At 40.9% G+C, this 24310-nt stretch overlaps 1 protein-coding gene across 6 annotated transcripts in view; it reads right to left on the reverse strand.

The window, feature by feature from the left end:
• Positions 1–1982: 1982 nt before the first annotated feature.
• sh3kbp1 (SH3-domain kinase binding protein 1) overlaps positions 1983–24310 on the reverse strand; it is a 44499-nt gene continuing 22171 nt past the window's right edge. For 2 of the 6 annotated variants that reach the window (XM_044338902.1, XM_044338899.1), the window contains 17 exons: positions 21489–21603; positions 20820–20926; positions 19036–19180; positions 18744–18823; positions 15433–15522; positions 10576–10645; positions 9507–9601; positions 9245–9340; positions 9073–9124; positions 8883–8954; positions 7172–7313; positions 7000–7070; positions 6762–6868; positions 5376–5513; positions 4529–4743; positions 4355–4418; positions 1983–3777 (listed from right to left, as the gene is read on the reverse strand). In XM_044338902.1, coding sequence (XP_044194837.1) covers positions 3739–3777; positions 4355–4418; positions 4529–4743; positions 5376–5513; positions 6762–6868; positions 7000–7070; positions 7172–7313; positions 8883–8954; positions 9073–9124; positions 9245–9340; positions 9507–9601; positions 10576–10645; positions 15433–15522; positions 18744–18823; positions 19036–19180; positions 20820–20926; positions 21489–21561 — 1656 coding nt within the window. In that variant the 5' untranslated portion in view covers positions 21562–21603 and the 3' untranslated portion in view covers positions 1983–3738. The remainder of the gene's footprint in view (positions 3778–4354; positions 4419–4528; positions 4744–5375; positions 5514–6761; positions 6869–6999; positions 7071–7171; positions 7314–8882; positions 8955–9072; positions 9125–9244; positions 9341–9506; positions 9602–10575; positions 10646–15432; positions 15523–18743; positions 18824–19035; positions 19181–20819; positions 20927–21488; positions 21604–24310) is intronic. The other 4 variants (XM_044338900.1, XM_044338901.1, XM_044338903.1 and 1 more) reach the window with 4 other exon arrangements.

Here is a 24310-nt window from a genome sequence, read left to right on the forward strand (position 1 = left end):
CAAGCGCAAGCTTTCTCAGAAATCAAATTTAAATAACAGCCAGAAAACACTTTATTTGTTCTTTGTTTTCCATTGCATATTCCAGCAGAAAAGGGGAACCGTATCTCCATACAGCCTGGATCCGTTACGCACTGGCAGCATGTGCTGCACTGACTGCCAGAGGCCATTTATCTATCACACCCTGACAGATGTGTCCATGCGCTCCCAAAATGGGACCAGTAAATGCACTGGTTCTTACTGGACAGAAAGGGTTTTTAATGTTTCTCCTCTACATCATCATAATCACCATTTTTTTTATGTTGGAGTGTCTCCCTTCATTTCTGTTCTGAAGTGAGAGAAATAAGTACATGATTTGTTCATGGTTTAGGATAAAAAATGATGCTTTGACTGACTTTACTTAAGGATAAATGTATCTAAAAGAGGCTGAATAGACTTAAATCCTCACATGTAGTAGCACTGGACTCTGATTGGACAACAACAGCTAATTGAGCCTTTCTAGATTAAATAACACTTATCAGATGGGAGGGATTGAAGTATCCTTCAGTGAATAAAGATCAAGTCCTCAAACTTCTTAAAAGGAAAGGAAGAGATTTTAATGTTCACTTCAGGATCTTCAGTTGTAAATGAGGATTTGTCATGTCAATCAAACACCCTCCAGAAAAGCTTTGAAATTTGTTGAGACCTTATTTCCTACCATCTATCTTTAAATAACTTTTGGTTAGTAGTTGATTGATGATTTAAAGTGGCACTCAGCCAGTTTTACACATGTAGTGTTCTGCAGCTCTGCAGGGATCTTCCCATAGTTCAAAATCAGAGTTATGTATGTTTGGGAGTTTGAGAGTTACAATTTTTTAACAAAGCTGTCATTACAAACTAGAGTTGTGGGGTTTAAATAAGTGAGTTGCATTATGGGAAATGTTGGATCCAGTTTTTTTGGGAGCTTGATTTATACTAGGGACTTAAACCTGCATTAACTGATTTTTTGGCCACTTGGAGGGCAGCGGAAAAACAGGTAAGAACACAACGCTGACATATCATCACTTTTTAAGTTGATATGTTGAACTTGTTAGCAAACAGTTGCTTATTTACACATTCAGTTGTTAGAGAGCAACATTATCATCTCATTTGGAGTCGAGCTCTGTGTTTGGTCTCTACCAACCGTTTGGTGCTGGGCAGGTAGTGTACAGTGGGTTTTTAGAGCTTTTTCTCTGAAAACAGCTGCAAACAACACTATGAGTGATGAGAGTGAACCAAACCTGCTATAAATTCACTATAAAGCTCCGTAAAGCTGAGGGGAGCTGCAGAGTCTGGGTCTTGTTAAAGGAATAGTTTCACATTTTGAGAAATAAGTTGTTTTTTGCTGAGCGTTAGATGAGAAGACCAATACCAATCTCATGTCTGTAGTTTATGGAAATGCAACATTAAATTGCTGGAGTACCCCTTTAAATGTTTTCTTATTTTCCTCTTCGGTCAAAGGCTGATGATCTTGATCTTACCTCCTCTGGTTCCACTGTTGTTTCCTGTTGCAACATATTTATTAAGTTGCTCATAATGTCTTTTCACACTTCTTATGCTTATGTTGTTTCACACCGACACAGAATCAGGCTCTAATAGGCATTAATGCAGCTGGCATTTTTTATGAAAATGTAAAAATTGAAGGTTTTTCTAAAAAGATGTTGTCAGTATCAAACCCTTAGATGACTGAAAACACTCTTGCAACAGAAAGGTTGATTGAAATGGTGTCTTGTTACACATATTCACTGGAATTTTATCTGTTTTAAGTTACATAATGCTGAAAATAATGTTGTCATACGAGTTCTGCAGAAGCCGTTAAGACTGAATCAGGACTTTCACTACTCCTTTTGTTCACTCAGACGCTCGCTGACCTGAAAATGTCTGGTTTCAAGCTTTTTGTTTTTTTGGTCTCAAACACACATCTTACCGTTCAAACATGTTTGTCATTTGAACAAAATATACACACATACAGTACATAATAGCATCTTTATTACACTGAAATATAAAAGTATATATATTTATCACTATCCTGGAGAGAAAGGACCAAGTCAAGAAAACAACTTGTCGCCTCAGTTGTAGCAGTTTTCTCCTTGTCATACGAAAAGACAGAAAGAAAGAAAGAAAGACAGAAAGAAAGACAGAAAGAAAGAAAGATTTGGAGTCAGAAACAGGAAGGCCACAGTGACGGGTTGCCATAGATTCTGTGCACATTTAAGGAAGGGAGGCAAACAGCCGTACATGCTACCTCACATACAAACGCACACACACACACACACACACACACACACATTTTTCTCTTCCTTCACCTGTGAGGACTTTTCACCGACTACATTCCTTAAACTCCGTCCCGAACTTTACCCTTCACCCTACGGCCAAAAGAAGCACCGGAAAACATCAGGTGACCTCGGTTTGAGTGTTTTTTTGGGGATGTGATGCGACCAGCACAGCTGTTTTATAAGATTTCCAGAGGTGGCGCAAAAGTGCATAAGTCAAAAAAGTAATACGTTTGTTGTTTTTTTTTTTCCCAGAAGGCAGCATTATTAAGTTGATAATATCATAAATAGGTGTATTCATGCACTGATTCATACTTTAAATACATTTTTAATTTGCAGTCAAATGTCAAATGTGCAGTCTTGAATAACAGTCCGTCATTTTGTTTGTTTTTTTCTTAGAGTCAGATGAGACGATCGACACTATTAATAATCTCATCTGACTCTCAGTGAGTGTATTTTCCAAAATGTCGGACTATTCAGTTAAATAGCACCTACAGTATCACAACTTTACATGTTGGTTAGATTTATTTAAGCTAAAGGAGCTAAAGAATCCTGATGTGCTTATGGGTTAAAATGTTAATTTCTCAGCAGGTAGAATATTTGACTGCAGATTAGAAATTTATGACATGAAGAAGAGAGTGAGATATTGTCTAAGATTGGGGAAATATGCCTGAATGTCAGTGGCTGATGCTTCAAAATCACCCGCCTGCAGTACACCATAGAAACATCGAGCACAGTGTGTCAAACAGTTACCGTAATGCTAATGATGTGCCTCAAACATCTGGATTTGATCATAATCTTACATCTAAACCCAAATCCTAAACCTAAACTAGACCGTGGAAGAAGTCAGGACCAGCCAAAACAGCCTCACGTTGCAAAAAAAAAACAAAACAAAAATTGGTTATCACATGGATGGAAATTCACACACATGCACACACACACACACACACATGCGTGCGCACGCACACACAGATAAGAGGCGAAGGCCGCAGAGTGGACACAGAACAGCACAGAGGTCGTCTGAACCAACCGGGCTACGGAGGCCGAGTCCCAAGTTTCCTTCACGCTCAGAGAACTAAAGTACCAGTGAGGTCGCCACGACAGCCGCAGCTCCGTGTCAGCGCTCTGTAACCATGGCAACGCACAGCGACAGGCCCGAGGTCAGCCAGTACCAGTGGCACAGCAAGCTCCGACAAGATAGCAGTAAACGTAACAGAGAAGCCTCTTTGAAAGAAAAATAAAATACTGAAGTAAACACAGGATAAGGCGGCGTCATGGGGGGAAGGAAGGTGGCTGATTCCATGGTGCTGTGTTGTTGCTGATGCTGATCCTGATGATTTTGGCACAAACTTTTGTTTTGGCTGAAGTGACCCGGCCAGCAGTGAGAATGTTTTCGAGTGCTGGCCTCAGATGTGGTAATCAGAGTGCGACGATAAGGATGCTTTAGCTTTCATTTCCCCAGGTTCTTCTTTATGTGCTCTACTTCCATCTGTAAAAAAAAACACAAACAAAACAACAAAAAAACAACTGATTAGTCTGTAACATCTCAGAAAATATTGAAAAATATGCATGCAGAAACCAAGATGACATCTTCAGATCGCTTTTTTGGTCCAATTAATGGTGCAAACCCCCCAAATATTCAGTTCACAGTGATATTAAACTCAGAAAATCAGCCAATCCTCACATTTAAGAAGCTGAAACCAGCAAAGCTTTGGACTTTTTTACTTGATAATTGACTCAAATGTCCAGTGTGTAAGATTTAGTGCCATCTAGTGGTGATGTTGCATATTGCAACCGACTGAACACACCTCACCCTCCCCTTCCAGGCATGTAGGAGAACCTACAGTGGCTGCGAAACTTGCAAAATGCACTAAAGTCACTCTCTAGAGCCAGTGTTTGGTTTGTCTGTTCTGGGCTACTGTAGAAACATGGCGGTGCAACATGGCGGCCTCTGTGGAAGAGGATCCGCTCCCTACGTAGATATAAAGGGCTCATTCTAAGCTACCAAAAACACAACAATAAACACAAAATAATCTCAAACATACATCTAATCTGTCATATCTCACCTGTAAACTAAGACGAATCTTCTTCTCCTCGTCCAGCGCACTGGCCAGCTGCTTCATCTCCTGCCTGAAACACACCAACACACACACACACACACATCAGCGTTACGACTCACACACTCACTCATGTGTATTACACAAATACACACACACACACAGGTGGTACGTTTGGTGTACCTGTGCTGGTTCTTCAGCAGCTCTACGGAGGCCCTCAGGTCTCGCAGCTGATTCCTGAGTTCCTCCAGCGTCGGCGGGGTCACGGGGGAATGCCGGAGCTCGGGGGAGGGGCTTAGACCCGAGGAGGAAGACGGGGAGGCGGGGCGATGGCCGGAGCTGTTTGGCGGGCTCAGGACAGAGGGTTTGGTGGGCAGAGGTGCTTTAGTCTCAGGTACCTGAAGACAAACGGAGAAATAAACACGTGTCATTGATTTGAAGAATTCTCCTCATACATCTCAGATCTAATCAGGTAGTTTTATGAATATATAACAAAAATATATGTGTATATGTGAAACTGTCATTTCGAAGGTCAAGACTGAACTTTCACTCTCATTTTTTAAGCCAACATGTAGAAGAAGTCTCTTAAAGCGCTCAGAAAAAATGGAAATCTACAATTCCATGACAACTGGGCAAACTCTATATGCTGAGGAAGATCATGTGATATAATTGAAAGCTCTAGAACAGCTACATACTTGTGGTGAGATTGTTTTGCCAACTGAAAAACATGCACATTTTAAAGCTTGAATTTAACCCAGAAAAACTGTATTGCCTATTGATTATCAGTGAATGCTTCTTTACTGAAACTCCTCTGTCGGCATGAAATATAAACTCAACCTTCTAAATATTGATTATCTCCATCTCGTCATTTTGTCATCTGTCTACAGACAAAGTAACATCTACTGTACCAGAAGGCACAGTCTGTTGTTTTAACTCTGCTCAGAAACTTGAATTGAAAATCTGTGGTGTGGCGCCCTCTGCTGGACAAAATCAACACAGCATGGAGGTGCAGTGCAGGTGGAGGTCTTACAGAGTAGATGGGAACGCCTTTCCTCAGGGAAACGTCTACAGATCTGGTATGGACAGACTCGTGCTCGTCCTTCCGTCGGTCCTTCTCCTTCCTCTCCTCCGGGGCGGGGGCGTCGAGGTCGATGCTGGCCAGAGAAGACTGCAGGAGAGACGGACAAGAGGAAACGTGTTCTGACTGTGTGGGCGTCTTCAGTCTTCAACAGACAGATATAGACTCGATTTAAGCTGAAATGAGCTGATTAATGTGTAATTTTCGTCATTGAGGAAATGAAACAACCACAAAACATCAGCTGACGGATATCTTTCCCCAACAGAGCCAAATAACTGAATGAAAATGTATCTTAGTAAAGAAAAGCTATGAGACAGATGAACTCAAACTGTTCTGAACCAAACAAAACACACGGAAATAAACATAAATCCTACAATTTACATTTAGTCATAATCCGTTAAAGCAGCTTCCTCCCACCTCCCTCTGCTCACATGAAGAAAAAAGGCTTCACTAAGCTTCATGTCACAGTGATTAACAGCACAATGAGTTTCCCACACATGCATAGTACACCAACATGTCTCTTCATCATCACCCAATGAGCATCTGAATGCTGCAGCTATGTCCCAGTTCTATACTACAGATTGTACAGAGTTTGTACTACTGTAAATATACATTCATCTACATTACAGTCTCTGCAGGTAATACACAGATATCATATATCATCATTGCACTTCATCATTTTGTAAGAACAGAAAGTCATGCAAATGTGATCCAACGGACATCAATCAAACCGCAGCTTTCAACACAACAAAGATATGTTTTTTCTTCTTGTTCCTTCAGTCGGATGTTTGAGCTTCGCTGTGCACAATGATGTACGTGCAGAGTTCGTTTTCACATTCATGTGCTGAGAGTTTAAGACTTGTTTACCTGCTGGCATGACGTGTGACATCACAAATAGTTCGGAGCCAATCGCGGTCCAGTATACAACTTACACAAGTGTGATGTGGAAACTTGAAGCCTCCAGTTCACAAACACTGAGAACGAACTTTTCAGTGAAGTAGGAGACGTGTTGTGTCCCGCAGTTAAACTTCTTAAATGAACAATATTTACATATTCATAGATTCTGGTTTTTTAATAAGGGAGAAGGAGGAGATGTATTTTTAAGGATTTTAATGAGGTAATTGAACATGTTTGTAGGGGATCTTTAATTATCCTGCAGCTGTTTCATCACTATTAACAACTTTTAAAACTGTTTTCACCTGTAATCTGATTCATTTTGTCACATTTCCAGTGTGGAGACACTAAAAACTCAGTATGACTCAATATGTCGTGTAGATAGAATTGGGACACGGCTACAGCATCAGATTATATATAGCTACGTTATAATGACACACTCACAGGTGTGATGATCTGTGAGCGAGGCCGGCGGTCTGTCACTCTCGGCCGTGACGCCGTCGGATGACTCAGCTTCTCCGTTGACGACACCACGGCGTCCAGGTCCATATCTGCAACACAAAAAAAAACCCACCTGATTCTCAGCTGCTTCAATCTCACCGATGAGAGAGAGCGCTCTGACAGCTACTGAGGCACCATATCCTGATCTGATTGGCCGATGCTCCCGACTTTTCAAACTCACCAGCGTCATGTGACCTGTCAGGGGCAGAATCGGGTGTCGAAGCCCCGCCCTCAGACTTTGGGCTTTCACACCTGAGCAGGTAAACCATACAACAACGTTAGCCTGTGTACGCTCAGGGGTTATGGCTGTTTTCTGACTGTGTGTGTGTGTGTGTGTATAAGTGTGTACTGACGCTAGAGTGGGTGGTCTCTCGGGGCGCCGCGGGGGTTGGGAGGAAGAGGAGGAGGAGGAGCTTGTCTTTGGGGGGAGGGGTTTCTTGGGAAGGATAGACGGGAGGGAGGGCTTGGGGATGTCTCCAACCTTCACCTCTTCACCTACACACACACATATATATATAAAAAAATCATACACAAGGGTGTTCAAAAGGAAAAACACACGTCTACGGGAACGTGCACACACACACACACACACTCACAGCCATGCATGAGGCAGGAGGAGTACGGTGATGAAGGCAGGAGCCGCAGCGGCAAAAAGAAACCGACCCAGGAAAGTGGGCCGAAGCAGGTTGGAAGGAGAATGAAAGAAGAAGAGTCCTGGGTCGTCAAGGTGTTGCGAGGGCGGAAAAGGAAGGAAAAACAGTTCTACAGAAGATCAGGCATCGAGGGGGCGGCGGCGGTGTTTGGAAGCATCGTTATGGCCTGTTCTTGTTTTATGAGATGCAAGAGATGTGATGTTATGATTAGAAATCAAATATTTCATTTTCCACAGGAGAAAAGCTGCCAATGGGATGAGAAAATGTATTTATTTATATGAATTCATTCAATTTGTGGAGGTTTTTAGATTAGCTGCTAAACACAACAGGAGTTTATACTTGTTTAAAAAGAAAGGATGAGGATTATTTAAGGGCTGCACACTTTATCATTATCATAGATGATGCAGATGACAACAAAATGTCAGTGTTGACTCATGATCTTAATCAAAATATTTAGGAAATTTGACTTTTTTTGTAGAGGAAGCACAGCTCAGGAGCATTTGAAAACTCTGTTTTCAGTTTTAAACTTTGTAAATGTTTAAAACTCTGAATAAAGTGACTTCCTACAGAGTTAAATGATGTGTTTGTCATTGTCTATTCAAGTGTGGATTACTCAGGTTGGAAGTATGGCAGCATTTGAAAAAATTTAAATAGTTAAATAGGGGTCATGATTATTATGTTAAATGGCAAAAATGGAAATCATTTATTCCACATCATTTATTTATTAAATGATGAAACTGCGTACAGTTTTTGCCCTTTTTTAGTCATGTTCATGTGTTTACTCAAGCGCAGCCTCCCTTCAAAACCACTTCTTTTGAGTTTTTATTTATTTATCTTCTTGCTCCACCCTTCCCCTTTGCTTTTCTCCTTTGTGCTTTTATTTATTTCTCTTTTTCCCTCATTTTCTGTATGAAATAAAAGCCTAATATACAGTACACCCATGTGGAAAATAACACAAACTATAAATTGCAAATAAAAAGTAATTATTTCGTAGTTTTGTAAATAATAAGAGCATCGCGGAGACAATTGGTAACTTCTGTCTGAAAGCAGCTGTAATGTCGGTACCAGTGTCTGTCGAGATCGAAACCACAATGCCCATCACTTCCTGTTACACACAGACAGATGTCGGCACTGCTTCTTCAATCAAAGCTTTGTTCTATCAACAAACATGCCTCAAGTCTTCTTTCTACTGGTCTTGCACTGGTTTCTAGACAGAGACCTAATGTTCTGTAGTTTTAGCTCAGTTTGCAATTAAAAAAAAAAGGTCAAAAAATGAATATGAAGTGTGTTAGTTGTAGTGTTCTGCCTGTCGTCAGGTGAACAGTACAATCGGCAGAAAGCTGAGAGAAGCTGAAGTGAGTCGAAGCAGATCGCGGTAGGCTGAGCGGGGCCGAAGCGGTCTAGAATGTACCTCGATCCTGGTCTCTCTGTGGCAGGTGCTCGGGCCGCTCAGGAGGAACCTTCTTGACGTCCGGCCTTTTCTCTACAGGTCAGAGTTTACAGGTTTCTGCTTGTTGTTGTTTTTTAATAAGTCTCTGTCTTTCTCTGTCAGTCAGGACATATAAATACAAGAGAGGAGAAGAGGAAACGCTGGATGTTACCTGTTGTGTGTTTGGCTGACGGTGCGCTGGGAGGAGGCGGTTTCTTTGGTCTCTGGAAAGACACGAAGACACAGAAACGTTACGAAACATCACTTCAAGAATGAACTGTATCTTTATGACTTTCTAAACTTCCAAACTCACTCCGATCAGACAGCTTCTCTGCTATAATTACCTCTTTTTCGGCTTCTAGCAGCTTGACAAAGTTATCTGGGAAGACACCTTGCCTTCCTCCGATCTCCCCCATCCACCAGCCTGCGTCAGCACAGTCCTGGACAGACAATGTTTAGTGAAATGTAATTTAAATGCTTGCTAGGTGTGTTTAGTGAGCACCTGGATGCAAATTGTGCCAGCACAAACAAATCAAATGATGCAAACACACAGCAGACACACCTGCAAGGGAACAAAATAACACAATAATAAATATACTGACTGACCTTGGTGATGATGTTGATGATTTCCCCTTCTTTGATTGACAGCTCATCTTCATTTTGTGCTTCATACGGAAAGAGGACTTTACACAGCTCCCGCCCTGAGAGCCAATCAAATTAAAGACGAAGTCAGACAAAACATGACGAGAAACTTCAACACAGACAAAACAAGATAGTAGAGAAGTAACAAAATCAATGTTTGCAGTTTTTATAGACGTTCATGGAAATCAAACATCCTTTTTTTGTGGCAAATACTAGTTTAAACAGATTTTATGTCCTCCTGTCAGTTTTTGTGCTTCCTGTTGCAAGCAGCTGATCACAGTAATGTACAGTAAACAAAGTCGACTTGTGACGACATCTCAGAAAATCTTCAATTAATAGAAAGTTAAGAGAAAATATACAGAAACATAGAATGCTTGTGTTACAAATAGGTTTTTAAAAAGCCTATTCTATTCTTTTTTTTGTTTGTGTTGATTTTTTAGATCACATTTGACACATTTCTTTTGAATATTACAAATAAATCGTCTTTTGAAAAAAATAAATAAATAAAATAAATAAAGCTCAATCATGATGTATTCAGTAAGTTTGGTTGCACAATAATGTGACTCATAATCACACTACTGTATGTGTGTTTTGGGACCTTATGGCTTTGATACATCATGTACAGTAAATACAAAAAGAAGCATAAAAGATGATTAAATCATTCCCTGGTTTGATCCCATTTACTACAACTAACTCACACACAGCAGAGACGACTGAGTTCACATTATCAAAATATTCATGTTTGTGTGAATTTCCACTTCCAGCTCCCAGATCTTGGATAACAAAGCTTTCCACCAGTGCCTGAAGGAAACGTTTTCCACAGCGACATTACAATAGTGTGTATTAATAACAAACAACAGTGGAATGAAAGGAAACCTTCTGCATGAAAGGTAGGAAATGATGAAATTACTGTGGTATGCTTTGTGTTAGTTGTAGTTTAAAAGGTTTCTTTGGCTTTTTATCGGACTGTTTGATTTGAAGCTGTTGATATGTAACTCTTAGTGTGTGTTTTGTTGTGATGATATAACCTCACCTTTGGCTTTGCTGTCAGGTTCGGTCTTCATGGTGTCAGCGGCGACACTCGCTGCTTTCCCCTCGTTGGTCTGAGTGACGGACAGAGAGATGTTTAGCTTTAAAACCTCACCCTCACATGCACTTATATCATTTTGTAATGAGTGGTGTTTGTCTTTGGTGTGACCGCTCTGATTCAAACTGGGACTTCCTGAGTGTAACATGCAACCTCTCTAGAAAATAGCGTGTCCCAGTTTGATAGAGCTGTGGTTGGTGTGGAGGTGGAGAATGTGATAAACTGACATCTCTGCATCTTACGCAACAGATTTCTCCCTCTGTGATCACTCAATGAACTATTCTTACACTAAAACCTGCTGTTTAAAGCTAACAGATAAGCGAGAAATTCTCTAGCTGTTCAATTCCATTATAGAAACAATTTAACACAATACAATTGCTGGTAATTAGCTGGAATTAGAAGTGAAAAGATACTGATCTAAAATATGCAACATTGCCCCAGTTCATGCCTCAAGCTAAACATCCAATTTTCCAAAAATGAATTACCAAGTGATCTTTTAAAGACCCAGAGGGCCAAAGTTGTTCTTTGTTATTTCAAAGATTGCCAGGTTTATAATAATTGGATGCTTAACTCTGTGACTCCAGTGTAATGTTAATACATGAGAGGCAACTTGAATAAAAATGAGAAAAACTGCTGCACACTGTCTCGCTTAACGTTGTGCTTTCCTCTGATGCACCTGTCACATATTCAGGTGTGCAGAGACTTTTTTCAATTTTTGTTATTTAACGTTAGTTAAGGCAAACACAACATTATAACATTTTGTATTTTTTTAAATGTCCTTCAACAACCTTTTCTTTTTTTAAAATCATATTTTCTGTTTATTTGGATTCTCATTAGTTTCTACAATGTGGCTGCTAATCTTCCTGGTGTTCACATAAAATCATAATAATAAAAAATAAAAGAGCAATTACTTGAAAATCTTAATAAATGAAACAGGACGACTCAAACAAAAACACGCTAAAAATGAACCAATTTCACAAATAAAAGGGTTAAAAAAAAATTGAAACCCAAAAATAAACTCTCATAAAAACAACAATTTAATGGAAATAATGACTCTCCAGTGAACAGCGCGTTGTCCCGCAGCTCCAATCTAACCGGCTAATTAGAGAGAAGATGAGATCGGATTTAGCACACAAACCCAACAAGCTGACTCGATGATGGAGTGTGTGTGTGTGTGTGTGTGTGTGTGTGTAGACGGTTTAAAGGGGTCGTTGTTTTCCGGCTGGAGTGGATCCCTCGACGGTGTTTGTGGAACCGGGGTGGTTCTTCCACAGGAAAAACACACACTCAAAGGGCCCAGTCTGTCCCGAACACACACGCAGCTCTGTTCGGCCGGGAGAGAGAAAAACCGCACCGCCTCCCCCCTGCCGGCTCCACTACTCTCCTCCCTCTACACCCTTTAGCTGCTCTCCTTCTGTCCTAATGAGACCCATGTGGTGCTACGAGCGTCGAGACATCATTACGGCATCGCAGAGAGGATCACATGCCGCTGGGCCTCTTATAGCTTCTAAAAGGCAAATAGTGACGCAAAGTTTCGTATTAAAATTAAAAATGCTTCCCTTGAGAACTATTTCTCCCCCTTTCTAACCCCTTTGAGATATCTTGAGCATGTAGGTTTATATATTGTGACTTCTAGTGTGAAATGAGAGCCAAACCTTTATTGACATACAACACAGTGGACAGGATCTCAATAACACAGCAGTAAACACAGCTGTGGTCAAGAAATGTAACATGTCACCTCACACATGGTTAAAACTGTAAACCAGCACAAAAATGACAATGTGTGTGTTCTGAACCGACACATTAACAAATCTGCATTTTGCGACATAAAAAACGACCCAGTCCAGCACTAGGCATGATGGGAAACGAGGGCCGTGTAAGGAATAGGTGCATAAACAGAGGAGAAACGGTGCAAATGCGTCAGGGAGATGCGGTGATTAGCGACAGCCTCTCGTTTCCTGTCGTGCTTCAACCATGTGTGAGGTGGCTGTTACATTTCTTTACCACAGCTGTGTTTACTAGTGTTTTGGAGATCCTGTCCCCCTGCGTTGTATGTCAATAAAGGTTTGACGTTGCTGAGAGCCGCTTCCTGTCTCTCATTCTGCGCTGTTCGCCACAGTAATGTAACAGACACTTATTTGAAAAAGTAGCTAGGTATCTGATCGCTTGAATTGCAGAACTAACACGTTATGTTAACTCGATACACGCAGCTGTTTCAGAGTCATAAACCGAATCTCCACCTGCAGAGCAAAGTGTGACCAGAGGCAGGAAGTTTAACGGAGTGGTGTCACTTTTCTGAAGTCGCCCTACTGTAGCGTTCACAAGGAAGTGAACATCAACCCGTTGAAAGTGCAGCGTCCACTTGAAACAACCCACTAATCTAGCCACTTAGCGACGAGTTGTGACATTTGCTGATGTATATAAAGTAACTTTTATTGATTCTTTTAGTTGTCTAACCTTTTCTTGCTCTTGCTATGACAGTAAAATGTAGAAAACACAAAGTTATTCAGCCTTTTTGATGAGGAAACAAGTCCACATCCTCCATATCTCGCAACTTTAACCCAGTAAATGATTTATGTATTTCACTTCCATAAGCTTGTGACACACAGATAAAAAAAAAAAGAATAGGTCAAAACTGACGCAGCAGAGGCCGAGACAACCTGACTTTTAGTTCCTAGTACGCGTCTAGAGTTACACACCTTGGATCCTACAATTCCCACAATGCAACTTGATAGAAAACTATTGTACAAAAAATTCCCACAAACACACAGCAGTTTCTCTGTCCAATAACTGAAACAATAGGGGGATTTGATGAGACTTGGAAAGTGATGATACCTCCCTTACAGGGTTGGAAAGTATGAAAAGTTAGTTAAAATACTCCTTATTGGTAGTGACTGTAAAAACTTGTATGATGAAAGTTCCTTACTGCTAATCCCCAGTAAAACGTTTTTCTTTGTACATTATTCATTTTTCGCGTTTGTGACGTTTGTCCTCCCAAGTTGAGGTCAATAATCCGGCCTTAAGAATCCACTACCCCATTTTAAATTACACAGTAGACCTTTTTTAAACTGTAGACTCAACTGATCTCAAGGTTGAGTGACTTTGACTCATTGCAAAAAAAAAAAGTCAGGTGGAAACACTGAAAACTTCTCCTTTTACTGTCATGATAGCTACGTATATGATTTATTTGTGGCTTACAAAACATAAAATTCTGTTTCCCTGTGTGTGAAAAGATAAACACAAAACATACAGAAAGATGCTGAATACGGACACGAAATCAACCTCCGAAGAATCAGTATCAGCACCCACAATATACACTTGAGCATCCATGCAGAACACTGCTGTAGCTCCAAACTGGGAATTCACCCATGCACACACAGCTGACCTTCTAGTTTAAGTATAAGGTTGACGTGGCTTCGCATGACTCAGGGCCCCCCCGCCACCCACCCACCCACCCACACACCCACCCCCCCCCACCCCCCATCCTGAATGGAGAAGCTCTGCTGTCACCTCCTCCAGAGCCTCATTAGGGAGCAGAGAGACTCGTCTCACCGTAAAGCAACATAACAGCCTCACGCTCAGCAGGACAGGCTGCCAAACATCCTTCAGAACAAACATATCCCTCACATCTGTCTGCAGGAGCTACGGGACGTCTGATGACTGATATAGCAACACCATGTGTCCCCAAATTGGTTGATTATGATTTTTTTTTTGAGAAACTGAAGAAGAAAATGTATCTTAAGCTAAATAAACCTGTTAAAATCCCATTGGATTAGCTTAAAAAAGCACACGTCACAATGCGAGAATAAGGGCTTTTCTTCTTTGTTGATTGAAACTGTCCATTGTGTTATTAAAGGGTTAGTTCAACTTAATTATAAAGACGCTTCAAAGAGAGATACCTTGAATGTTCTGCATGGCCAGAAATCCCTACTGTAGTTGTAATTTTGGTGAACTGACCCTTTAATTTCATATCAACAAACTGGACTTTTTTTCATGGGGTTTCCCCCCAAAAATCTACCCTTGGTAGGATGAAACAGCCTCTGAAACTGTATTTTCATCATCAAGAGACACAAAACGTTATCAAAAAGCCAGACTCCTTCTTATTTTCTCTTTATTATTAGAAAACTTCACCTCTTAACTAACACAAACTACACCAAACCCGAGACTCTCATCTCACCTCGAGGAGCCAGACGACGCTACCCACAACATTTACAACACTGTCTCGTTTCACACTCAGCTCAGCGCTCGTGAAGCAGACAGAAAAGAAAAAGAGTGAAAGAAAAGTGAGAGGTTGAAAGTCAAATAAATGAAAATGAGAATGAAAAAAATGACATGAGAGCAAGAAAGGGAGGAAGAGAAAGCTTGACCCTACCGTCCTCTCCTCCGTTTCCAGTTAAACGCAGACAGACGGACGGAGCTTTTGCTATATCAGCGTAGGCAGCAGGAGACAGTGTGTGTGAATATGTAAGCGTCAGTGAAAAACTGTATTACCTCCCCTTCTCTCTCCCTCTCTCTCTCCCTCTCTCTCTCTCTCTCTCAGCCCCGTGGAGCTCTCACTTCTGCTTTGCTTGCCAAATCTCTGCAGGGTGTGTGTGTGTGTGTGTGTGCGTGTGTGTGTGCGTGTGTCTGCCAACATTAAACCACTTCCTGTGCTGTAGAACTGAAACAGAGGAAGGGGCGGAGCCGTGACTGGGAGTTTCTTACCCCACAATACAATGATTACTGTATCAGAAAATGTGTGAAGAAAGAGCAGTTTGTGTGTGTGTGTGTGTGTGTGTGTGTGTGTGTGTGTGTGTGTCTCACCTTGTCCCCCTCTGAGTCCGCTTCCATGGAGCGAGGTCTGAGCTTGATAGGCTGGTCTTTGAAGATGTCACCAAAGCCGAACCCTCTGATCTACAGGTGGATTGAAATGATGAAGTGAAATTCAATGCGATATTTAAAGGAAAACACCACCAAAAACACCTAAATTTTGAGCTTTAGTACATTTCAAATGCTCATATTGTCCCAAAATCTTCCTTATCTGAAAGAGAAATATCATAAATTTTCTGATTTTAAATATGGAGTACCCCAAGGTTCTGTTCTTGGCCCTTTGCTAAGGGTCAAGAGGGCTATGGGCTTTTCTCTCTTTATATTTCCAAATTATTTGCAGCCATAGAATTAATTTCCATTGCTACGCAGATGATACTCAGCTGTATGTGCCTAAAACAGGCTGATGATTATACTCTGGCCTGCTTGGCTGCTGTGAAAAATTGCACGTAAAGAAATTTCCTGCTTCTAAATTCTGATAAAACTGTGACGCTGATCTTTGACCCGCCTCGACACAGACACCAGTTTGATTAGGTGACAGTAACTCTTGACAACTGTGTAAATTCATCCAATAATCTTATAATCTATAGCCTCTGTTTGGACATGCACATCACAGATTATCACCAAGGCTCCCTTTTTCCATTTCCGCAACAGAAAACAACAGTCTTTCCTGTCCATAGCTGACGCAGAGGATCTGTAATCTATCTATAGTAAGGTTTTGTTTTCAGATCCTTCAGAAGGCATTTTGACCTTATTTGGTGCTGCTGCGATTTGCATTTTGTTGTCTGCGACCTTGAGCAAATGTGTGCGATGAGCGTAAGCTGCTGGCTGCATTCGACAAACACATGCCGTGGATTTAGCTGTATTGTGGCTGCTGAGAAGTCATATACAGACAGGTGACGAATTAAAGGAAAAATCTGAATAAATGAGTAGAGAAACATAACAAACGCTTCCACTCAGGAAGTGTTGTTACAAGAAGCATGTTACAATTAAGCATGTTACAATCTGCGGCATGTATAAAAATGCTGAGCAGGTCCAGTTGATTCTGATTGTGTATCAAGATGGCAAAAGGAAAAGATCTGCTCAACTGTCTGGTGATTCAACAGGAACAGTGACTAAAGTGACATCTACATTTAGAACAATGGGAAAGACGTCAGTAGATATGGTCAGAAATTGTGGTTGACGGGGAACATCTGATGCTTGTGCATTAGTGCGATGTGTAAGGAAAAACAGAAGAGCAACTTTTAACTCCTCAGGTGACTGAAAGTGTCGACGCAGGACAAACCGCGTCAGCAAGAACAGTCCGTCGACAATCACATAGAGAGGGATGTTATAGCAGGGTGGCAAAGATGAATGCACATTTGAGAGTTCAGTGGTGCAAAAACCTGCACTGGTCTACAGAGATGTGGGAAAAAGGCGATATGGGCAGATGAGTCATCTTTCATCATATCCTCGACAAGCGGGTGAATGCATGTGTGGCGTTCACCAAGAGAACAGAACAGGCCTGAATGCTTGACCCCTACAGTGAAGGGATCCAGTGGCTCTGTTATGCTGTGGGGGGCATTTTCCACTTGACCCCCTAGAGCAGGGGTATTCAATTAAAATTCAAGTAGACTATATATATACATATATATATATATATATAGCCTATAATAAAAGTAGCCTAGTAGTTGTATTAATGTCTGTAGTAAACAACTGGCTGTCAAATGAAATAAAGAAATAATATTTCAACAATATTTATTGTCAGTTTTCACGTTGAACTGAAGGGATTATAAATAATAAGTATTCTAATAATAAATAAATGTTCTTTTCTCATTTCAAGTTAAATAGGGGCTGCATTTAAAATACAATACATAACAGAGAGCTTATGAAAAATGTGCATCTTAAAGTAAAGTGCTTGATTTTATAAAAATGAAATAAAAAGTGTAGCTATAAGTTTTTGTTTTTTTTAGCTCCATTTCACATCTGAACAGTCTCAACCAGTTATATATACAGTTATAATAAACTATCTCAACACATCTCAACAATTGAACAGCTTTAACACCTCATTTTTCTCTTTCTTTCCCTCTTAATATCTCACACTCCCCCACTTTCTCTTGTTCAGTGGGAGAAGTGAGCTCTAGTTTGTCCTGCCAGGATTTTAAATCTGAAATGTGTTAGGATTCTGGTGGATTGATCGTTTATTTTCATTTATTATCATTTTTATTTTTCTGTGCCTTTAGTTCGGATTCGGGTGGGTATATCTGCTCAAAAGATTTGTGCTTTGTCTCCTAGTGGCGCTTCACAATCGCCACGGTCTGGGAACATATGAACTGGTTTTGAACTGTCTGTGGGAAGGATGAACATATAAGAGTCTGTCCAATCTTCGCTGTCTACTTCTCTCTTTTTAGAGCATGCCATGTGAAATTACTTTTCTCTGACTCACTTACAGATTTGATTGGCTGAGTAGCATCACATGAAATGATTTACAATGTATGCAATTGGTCTGTGAGTTTCCTGGACCAGTAAACCAGTGCTGTGTAGACTGGAAAAGCTGCACCAGTTAAAATAGAAACACTCTGTTAAAATGTAATAATTCTCAATAATTTATCGGTAATAGTTCCAAGTCTGGATAGGATGACGCCTATTAGTGACCTCGACCTTAGAGGGAAGGGTCACTGCAAATCAAAGTTGTTCTGAGTCATCACCTTCATCCTATGATGAAACATTTTCTATCCTGATGGGAGTGGTTTCCTCCAGGATGACAACACCCCCATCCATGGGGCACGAGGGGTCACTGAATGTTTTGATGAGTATTAAAAGATGTGAATCATACGCTATGGTCTTCACAATCACCAGATCTCAACCCAATGGAAGATTTTGGACCGGCGTGTTAGACACGCCCTCCACCACCATCATCGACACACCAAATGAGGGAATATCTTTTGGAAGAATGATGTTCATCCCTCTAGTAGAGTTCAGAGACTTGTAGAATCAATGCCAAGGTGCACTGGAGCTGTTCTGGCAGCATGTAGTGGTCCAACACCTCACTAAGACTCTTTATGTTGGTTTTTACTTACTTACTTTACTACTGTCACTCCTGTTTTTTTAACCAAAATATCACTAAATACACAGCTTCCATTTGTCTGTCTTTGCACACTATATTTTCTCACTTTAAAAGACTACTCCACAGATTCTCAGATCCTTCATTCAGGTCCTTTTAACACTGTCAGACTCATGTCGGACTTAAACACTTTCATACATATTCAGTAGTACTTCCTGTGACCTTTAAACAGACTTTGATGTGTAAAGTCACTGGGAATGATTACCTTCTTAGGCTGGATTTCTCCTGACCCCATTTCTGACCGACTGTCCCCTCCATCACTCTCACTGCCTGGGCTGTCCTTACCTACACACACACACACACACACACACACACACACAATACATGTTAGTTTTCAGCAGCACTCCACAGCTTTAGTAGGATAAATATTTTCATTATTTTTTTTACTAAATGTCATAAAACCTTATCTATCATTAACAGTGTAACCAGCACCAGTCCCTTGTTAATTCTTTTATGTGGGTGGGTGACTTCCCACCATCTGATTGGCTGAGACTCACTGGTGCGGCTGCTGCGGAGCTCCTCCTGCGAGGTGGGCGTGTCTACAGAGGGCGTGTCCGACTCCAATAGGATCTCTTTGGTGAAATTGGAGGGAAACATGCCGGTCTTCCCATTTAGAAGTCCCTCCCACCAGCCTTCCTCTACCTAAAAACACACACATAACATAGATTTATACAAAGAAACAATGATTTACATAGATATCCATACAGATAAATACTCATACAAACATACTCTGACCCCAAAATGAAGGCCTTGCACAAATTCTCTAAAGGGCAGGGAGAAAAAAAGTTTTACTTCTGCTGTGCGCAGGGTCACGTTTAGGTTTAGGGTTCATTTGGTAAGAGAGTCGCAACAGAGTGTTGCTAAATGACGGTTTTAAAACAAGGGCACTTCTGCATGTCAAAAGCATGTTGTTTTCACAATACTGATCAATGCTCACTCTGTGGTGACACATGCACAATAAATATTTCAACAGCTATTTCCAAGATCAAGAAAAAAACTTTCAATCTCAGCTTTTAAGCCAATATGAACGAGAAGTGCTCAGAAAATATGTAAATTTGAGTATCTTCATACTACGATGGCATCTTGGCAACTCAATCTACTGAGGAAGATGTGGTAAGAGTGTTTTTCTCAAAGTTATTTTCATTTTATCCATAACCTCAAAACTTTCACTACTGATTTACACTGCCTCGTGTGAATAGAACGGTCTCATCTCTATCAGCAACCAAGGAGGCAGAACATCTTCTACATTAAGAACCACTCGTATGAACAGATTCATTCACAAGAGGCACCCATGAGTGATTTAAGATAATTTTTTGGCAATTTCCTTATACATGGAATTTTTCTCTTAAGTACAAACGAAATTCACGAGTTGTCGTTAGAGTCATAACAGACAGTCTTTGCTTTTCTTCACAAGACTGTCACATCCGTTGACTGCCTCCCATCACAGAGCGCTTTGCTCCACAAAGATGTTTTTTAGCATCTAACTCCATGTCAGCGCTGCTCTGATCACATGTCGTTGGCAGCTGTATTAATATTTTATAATTGTTTTGGGTTCCCTGCTACTGGCACTCTTATATTTGTTATGTTTCCATTTGTTGATTTCTGAAAGCAGAAGTCGAAGCTCTGCAGCGTGAAATTCTTGTTTTGACTTTTTGGGAACAGTTTTTGAAATGAAACTCGTCAACAAACAGAGCGGAACGTGTAGCTTTATATGGTAATTTTAGGGGCATTGATTATGCTAATGATCAAATCTCACTACTCTTGAGAAGGTGACCTTTATCAGGCTGAAACGAGCAATTTACGACAAGTTCGGGCACTTAATGGAGTTTATTTGCTGAATCTGACTTTGAACACTTGCACGAGTAAACCTCACAGATAAAAAGTAAGTAAGTAAATGTTCTTGCATGAGGCCCAATGTCTACTATAGCTTTCATAGAGCCTGAGGATCAATATATAATCAGATAACGATTTGTGTCTCAAATATAAACATACCATTAACAAACATTTTTACAAGGAATCCTGAAATTGAAACTGAAAAAGAACTGAGACCAAGATATAAACATATCAGTGCTCTCTGTTAAACAAACTATGTGATGACAACACTCTTTCCAAATTACTCATCTTTGGCGCTGCTAATTGCATATTTGTGGTAACCAACATATCTCATTATGAAACAAGACAAACACATTAAAAACACGTACGTTTGTGTGGTTTGGAGGCTGATTTTTTTTTCCCCCACTGACCGCACAGGTTCAGTCCAGTAAAGTGTAATCAATCTTACCTCTGATATAATCTCAATGATGTCTCCTATTTTCAATTCTAGCTCATCTTCATGTTGAGGCACGTAGCTGAACGCCGCTTTACACCTCCGATTACGGATCTGCTCTACTGTAACGCACGCACAAACAAACACACACACACAGAACAAGAGCACGTACATATTTATGGCTTACATGTGGACATAATTAGCTCATGCACTTATCCATAATCCATGACTTAACAGTGAGCGAACAGGTGGTCACTGACTTACTCAGGGTCTCATGGCTAAAGACTGACAGGTTGACCTTTGACCTTTCAATTGGTGGGCAGTCTCATTAACCAGCTCTGACACCAAATGCTTCCCGCTGGCCTCCCTGTTGTTTGTCTTACACTCATTAACCTGCTCATTATTCTTGACTCACTCCACACCAGCTGGGGCATTAAGGGCTGCTGTACCCTTTGTGTCCACCAGGTGTCACTCCTCCTCATCTTTAATTTAAGGTATCACATGTATGTTGAATGCACGTGTGTAAACAATGAGTGTTAAGTACACGTAAGGCAGTAGAATAGCGAGGAACGCTTGACCCAAATCCTTCCTCACACTAATAGGATATATGTTTAAGCCTGAAGACTTAAAGCAGCCTAATGATGTTGTATGAATATATGAGTGTGTGTGTGTAAAGTTCAGTACCTCTCTTGCTCGGCCGTGCGCTGGGGTCGGACACAGGGCTGGCTCTGCCATTGGAAAGGTCAGATCTCATCATGCTCGCCTGTCCTGCTTCTCGCTTCCCTTCTTTCTTTATCTCCTGCAGAGAGAGAAATGGTAGATGTTAGAGGTTGGAGGAGGAGGAAGAAGAGGAAGAGGAGGAGGAGGAGGAGGAGGAGGAGGAGGAGGAGGAGGAGGAGGAGGAGGAGAGGTGAGAGAGGTGGAACAAAGGTAGGTTCAGGTGAGAAAATGTAAGTTACAGGAATAGAAATGAGAGATGAATGAGACACAAGGAAACAAAGAGGGGAAAGGACTTAATGAAAGAGGATTAAAGCTGCAAAATGTTAACACATTTTTAATGACCTCTCAAGTGTAATGACTTTATGTATTCATATAACTTGGAGTGGTACTTGACCCATACAGGAAAAAAGTGTCCACACACTGGATTATAGCTCTCAAATGTCTTTTTTATTATTGACTGAAAAGGGCAATGTTTCAACCCTAAGAGGCATATATAGACACCAAAGTAGTTACATCATGCACAGGTGCCTGAGCAATGGAGCAAGTGGAGCAAATGTGTCCCCATTACTCAGATAGGGGGGGCAAAGTTAAACTTATCATCATACAGTCCCTGCAATCAGGTGATTATATTTAAGCAGCTTCTATCAATGATCATTTTACTATTTTCAGCAGCTGACAAAATCAAGTAATAAGAAAAAAAAAATCACACATTTTTGGACCACCCTTTGAGTTGGTTTAGTCGAACTCATCGCTGATCGTTTGCCACAGCAAGTCTGACTGTTTACAAAGGTGAGAAACAAGTCATTTAACCAAACTGGGATCATATAAATAGAACAAAGGAAAAGATAGGCTAGCGTATGTTGAATGAACCTGCTCGCTCTACTGACCCCTGCCAAACTCCCAAATTAGCTATAAATGGGATTGTACTGTCATCAAATCGATTTGCGAGTCAATGTTAGCTAACTTTGCCAGCCTGCCCACCTAATGTTACCTCACTGATCGGACAGGATGCAGCTGTGGGACGTTCATGAAGGAGCCGAATTAGAGTCGGCTCTTTTAAGTGTGGCTACATGGCTATTAACAGGGCTGCCAACTCTCACACATTTACCGTGAGACTCACACCATTGACACTTTTCACATGATCTCCATTTCCGCACGCAGCGAAAAACAAATTCATAACGTGAGATACTGTTCTTGATGGATTCTTGGTTTTCATAGCACCCTCAATCTAACTAATCTAGACTAGTGCAGGTGGCTGTTTCTTGACTTAAATCCAAGAGGTTAGGTGGTGTAGAAATGCAGGAAACCCTCCAGTCAGGGTCAGGGTTAGGGGTTAGGGTTAGTCAGTTATGTATCTTTCCAGGTTTCCTCCCCCATTTTAAAACTTAAGCAGACACCCATGACATCATGTCGACATCATCAAAAGGATCTATAACATGGAATTAGCTCATTTAAGCACTTAGTCAACATAAATGATCACAGTTTTATAGGTAAGATTAGCAAAATTGGTGACGAATACGATATATTTTGGACAGAAAACAACATTACCATGACATGAATGTGTCATTAATGAGAATGTAATGATCAATTAAACAAAAAATGTGACAATATCTAATCTATTTTAAAATTAATTTGGCAAAAACAAGTCGCTTTCATAACGAAAAGGCCCACAGAGAAAAGACATAATGATAAAGAGATTATGATGCATGAACACACATACTGGAAGTCACACGTCCCACCCAGCTACACACACTTCCCCTGCTTCGTTTTCAATTGCAAAGTCAATGTTAATGTGTAAAAATGCTACTACCGCATTACTTTTAACATCAACACCTCTTGTATAATATGATGAAGAAACATAAGCTGATCTCACATCTAATTATGTGCTTAAACCTGTGACTAAAATTTGAATAAAATGTTGTTAATTGAATTAAGTCATTATGGAAAGACTAGACTAAACCAAAGATTTTTATAGTTTTTGAGAAAACAGTCAGTAAGCCTGTGAATAGTTAGAATATGAATATAAACCTTGAATTTATTAGATTATTTGTTATGCAATAAACTTGCTTATGTATTCATGCAAATGAAGTCTCTCATTCTGTATTTGTTTATCAGGCACTGTGCTCTGCTGTGTTGCGCTACAGATGAGGCTGTGGAGCAGCAGTATTAGATGTCAGTGACCCAGGTGACTCTGACTGTTTACCTGCAAGAGCTCGGACAAGCACATACACACAAACAGAGAGGCGCCCCCCCCCCCCCCCACCCCCCCCCCCCCCCCCCCCCCCCCCACCCCACCCGTCCTTCTGTGTTGCAACCCCTCCCTCTGTCTCTGCTAACTCTCCATCCCCGTGACTTTCACTTGAATCACAAGACGCCATGCGAAACTGATCAAGAAAACCGGAGAGAGGCAGGAAAACAAATACGCTGAGTGACAGAAGAATCAACAAGCAGGCAGATGGGGAGACAGTAAACCAGCAAACATGGAGAGACAAACACACACACAGACATACAGACGTTCACATTCACACGCTGAGACCCAGAAAACCTAGACATGACGGTTCACATCTCTCCACCACATTCATCATGACACTGTTTCGTAAGCTCTGGCCTGTGGCGAACGCAGCCCAGTGAAGCAGACAGGCCCGGGTATACTGACTCACAGAATCTAACCCCTCACACATTCTCTGGTTGTGTATGGCCTGGTGTGGCGTGAAAGCCTTAATGAGTCGCCGAGGTCCAAAAATATCAACAAGAAAAGATGTTTCCTAGACAACAGCTGAAGCTTA

This window comes from Thunnus albacares, chromosome 21 (assembly GCF_914725855.1).
Source record: "Thunnus albacares chromosome 21, fThuAlb1.1, whole genome shotgun sequence".
In the NCBI taxonomy this organism is placed as follows: Eukaryota; Metazoa; Chordata; class Actinopteri; order Scombriformes; family Scombridae; genus Thunnus; species Thunnus albacares.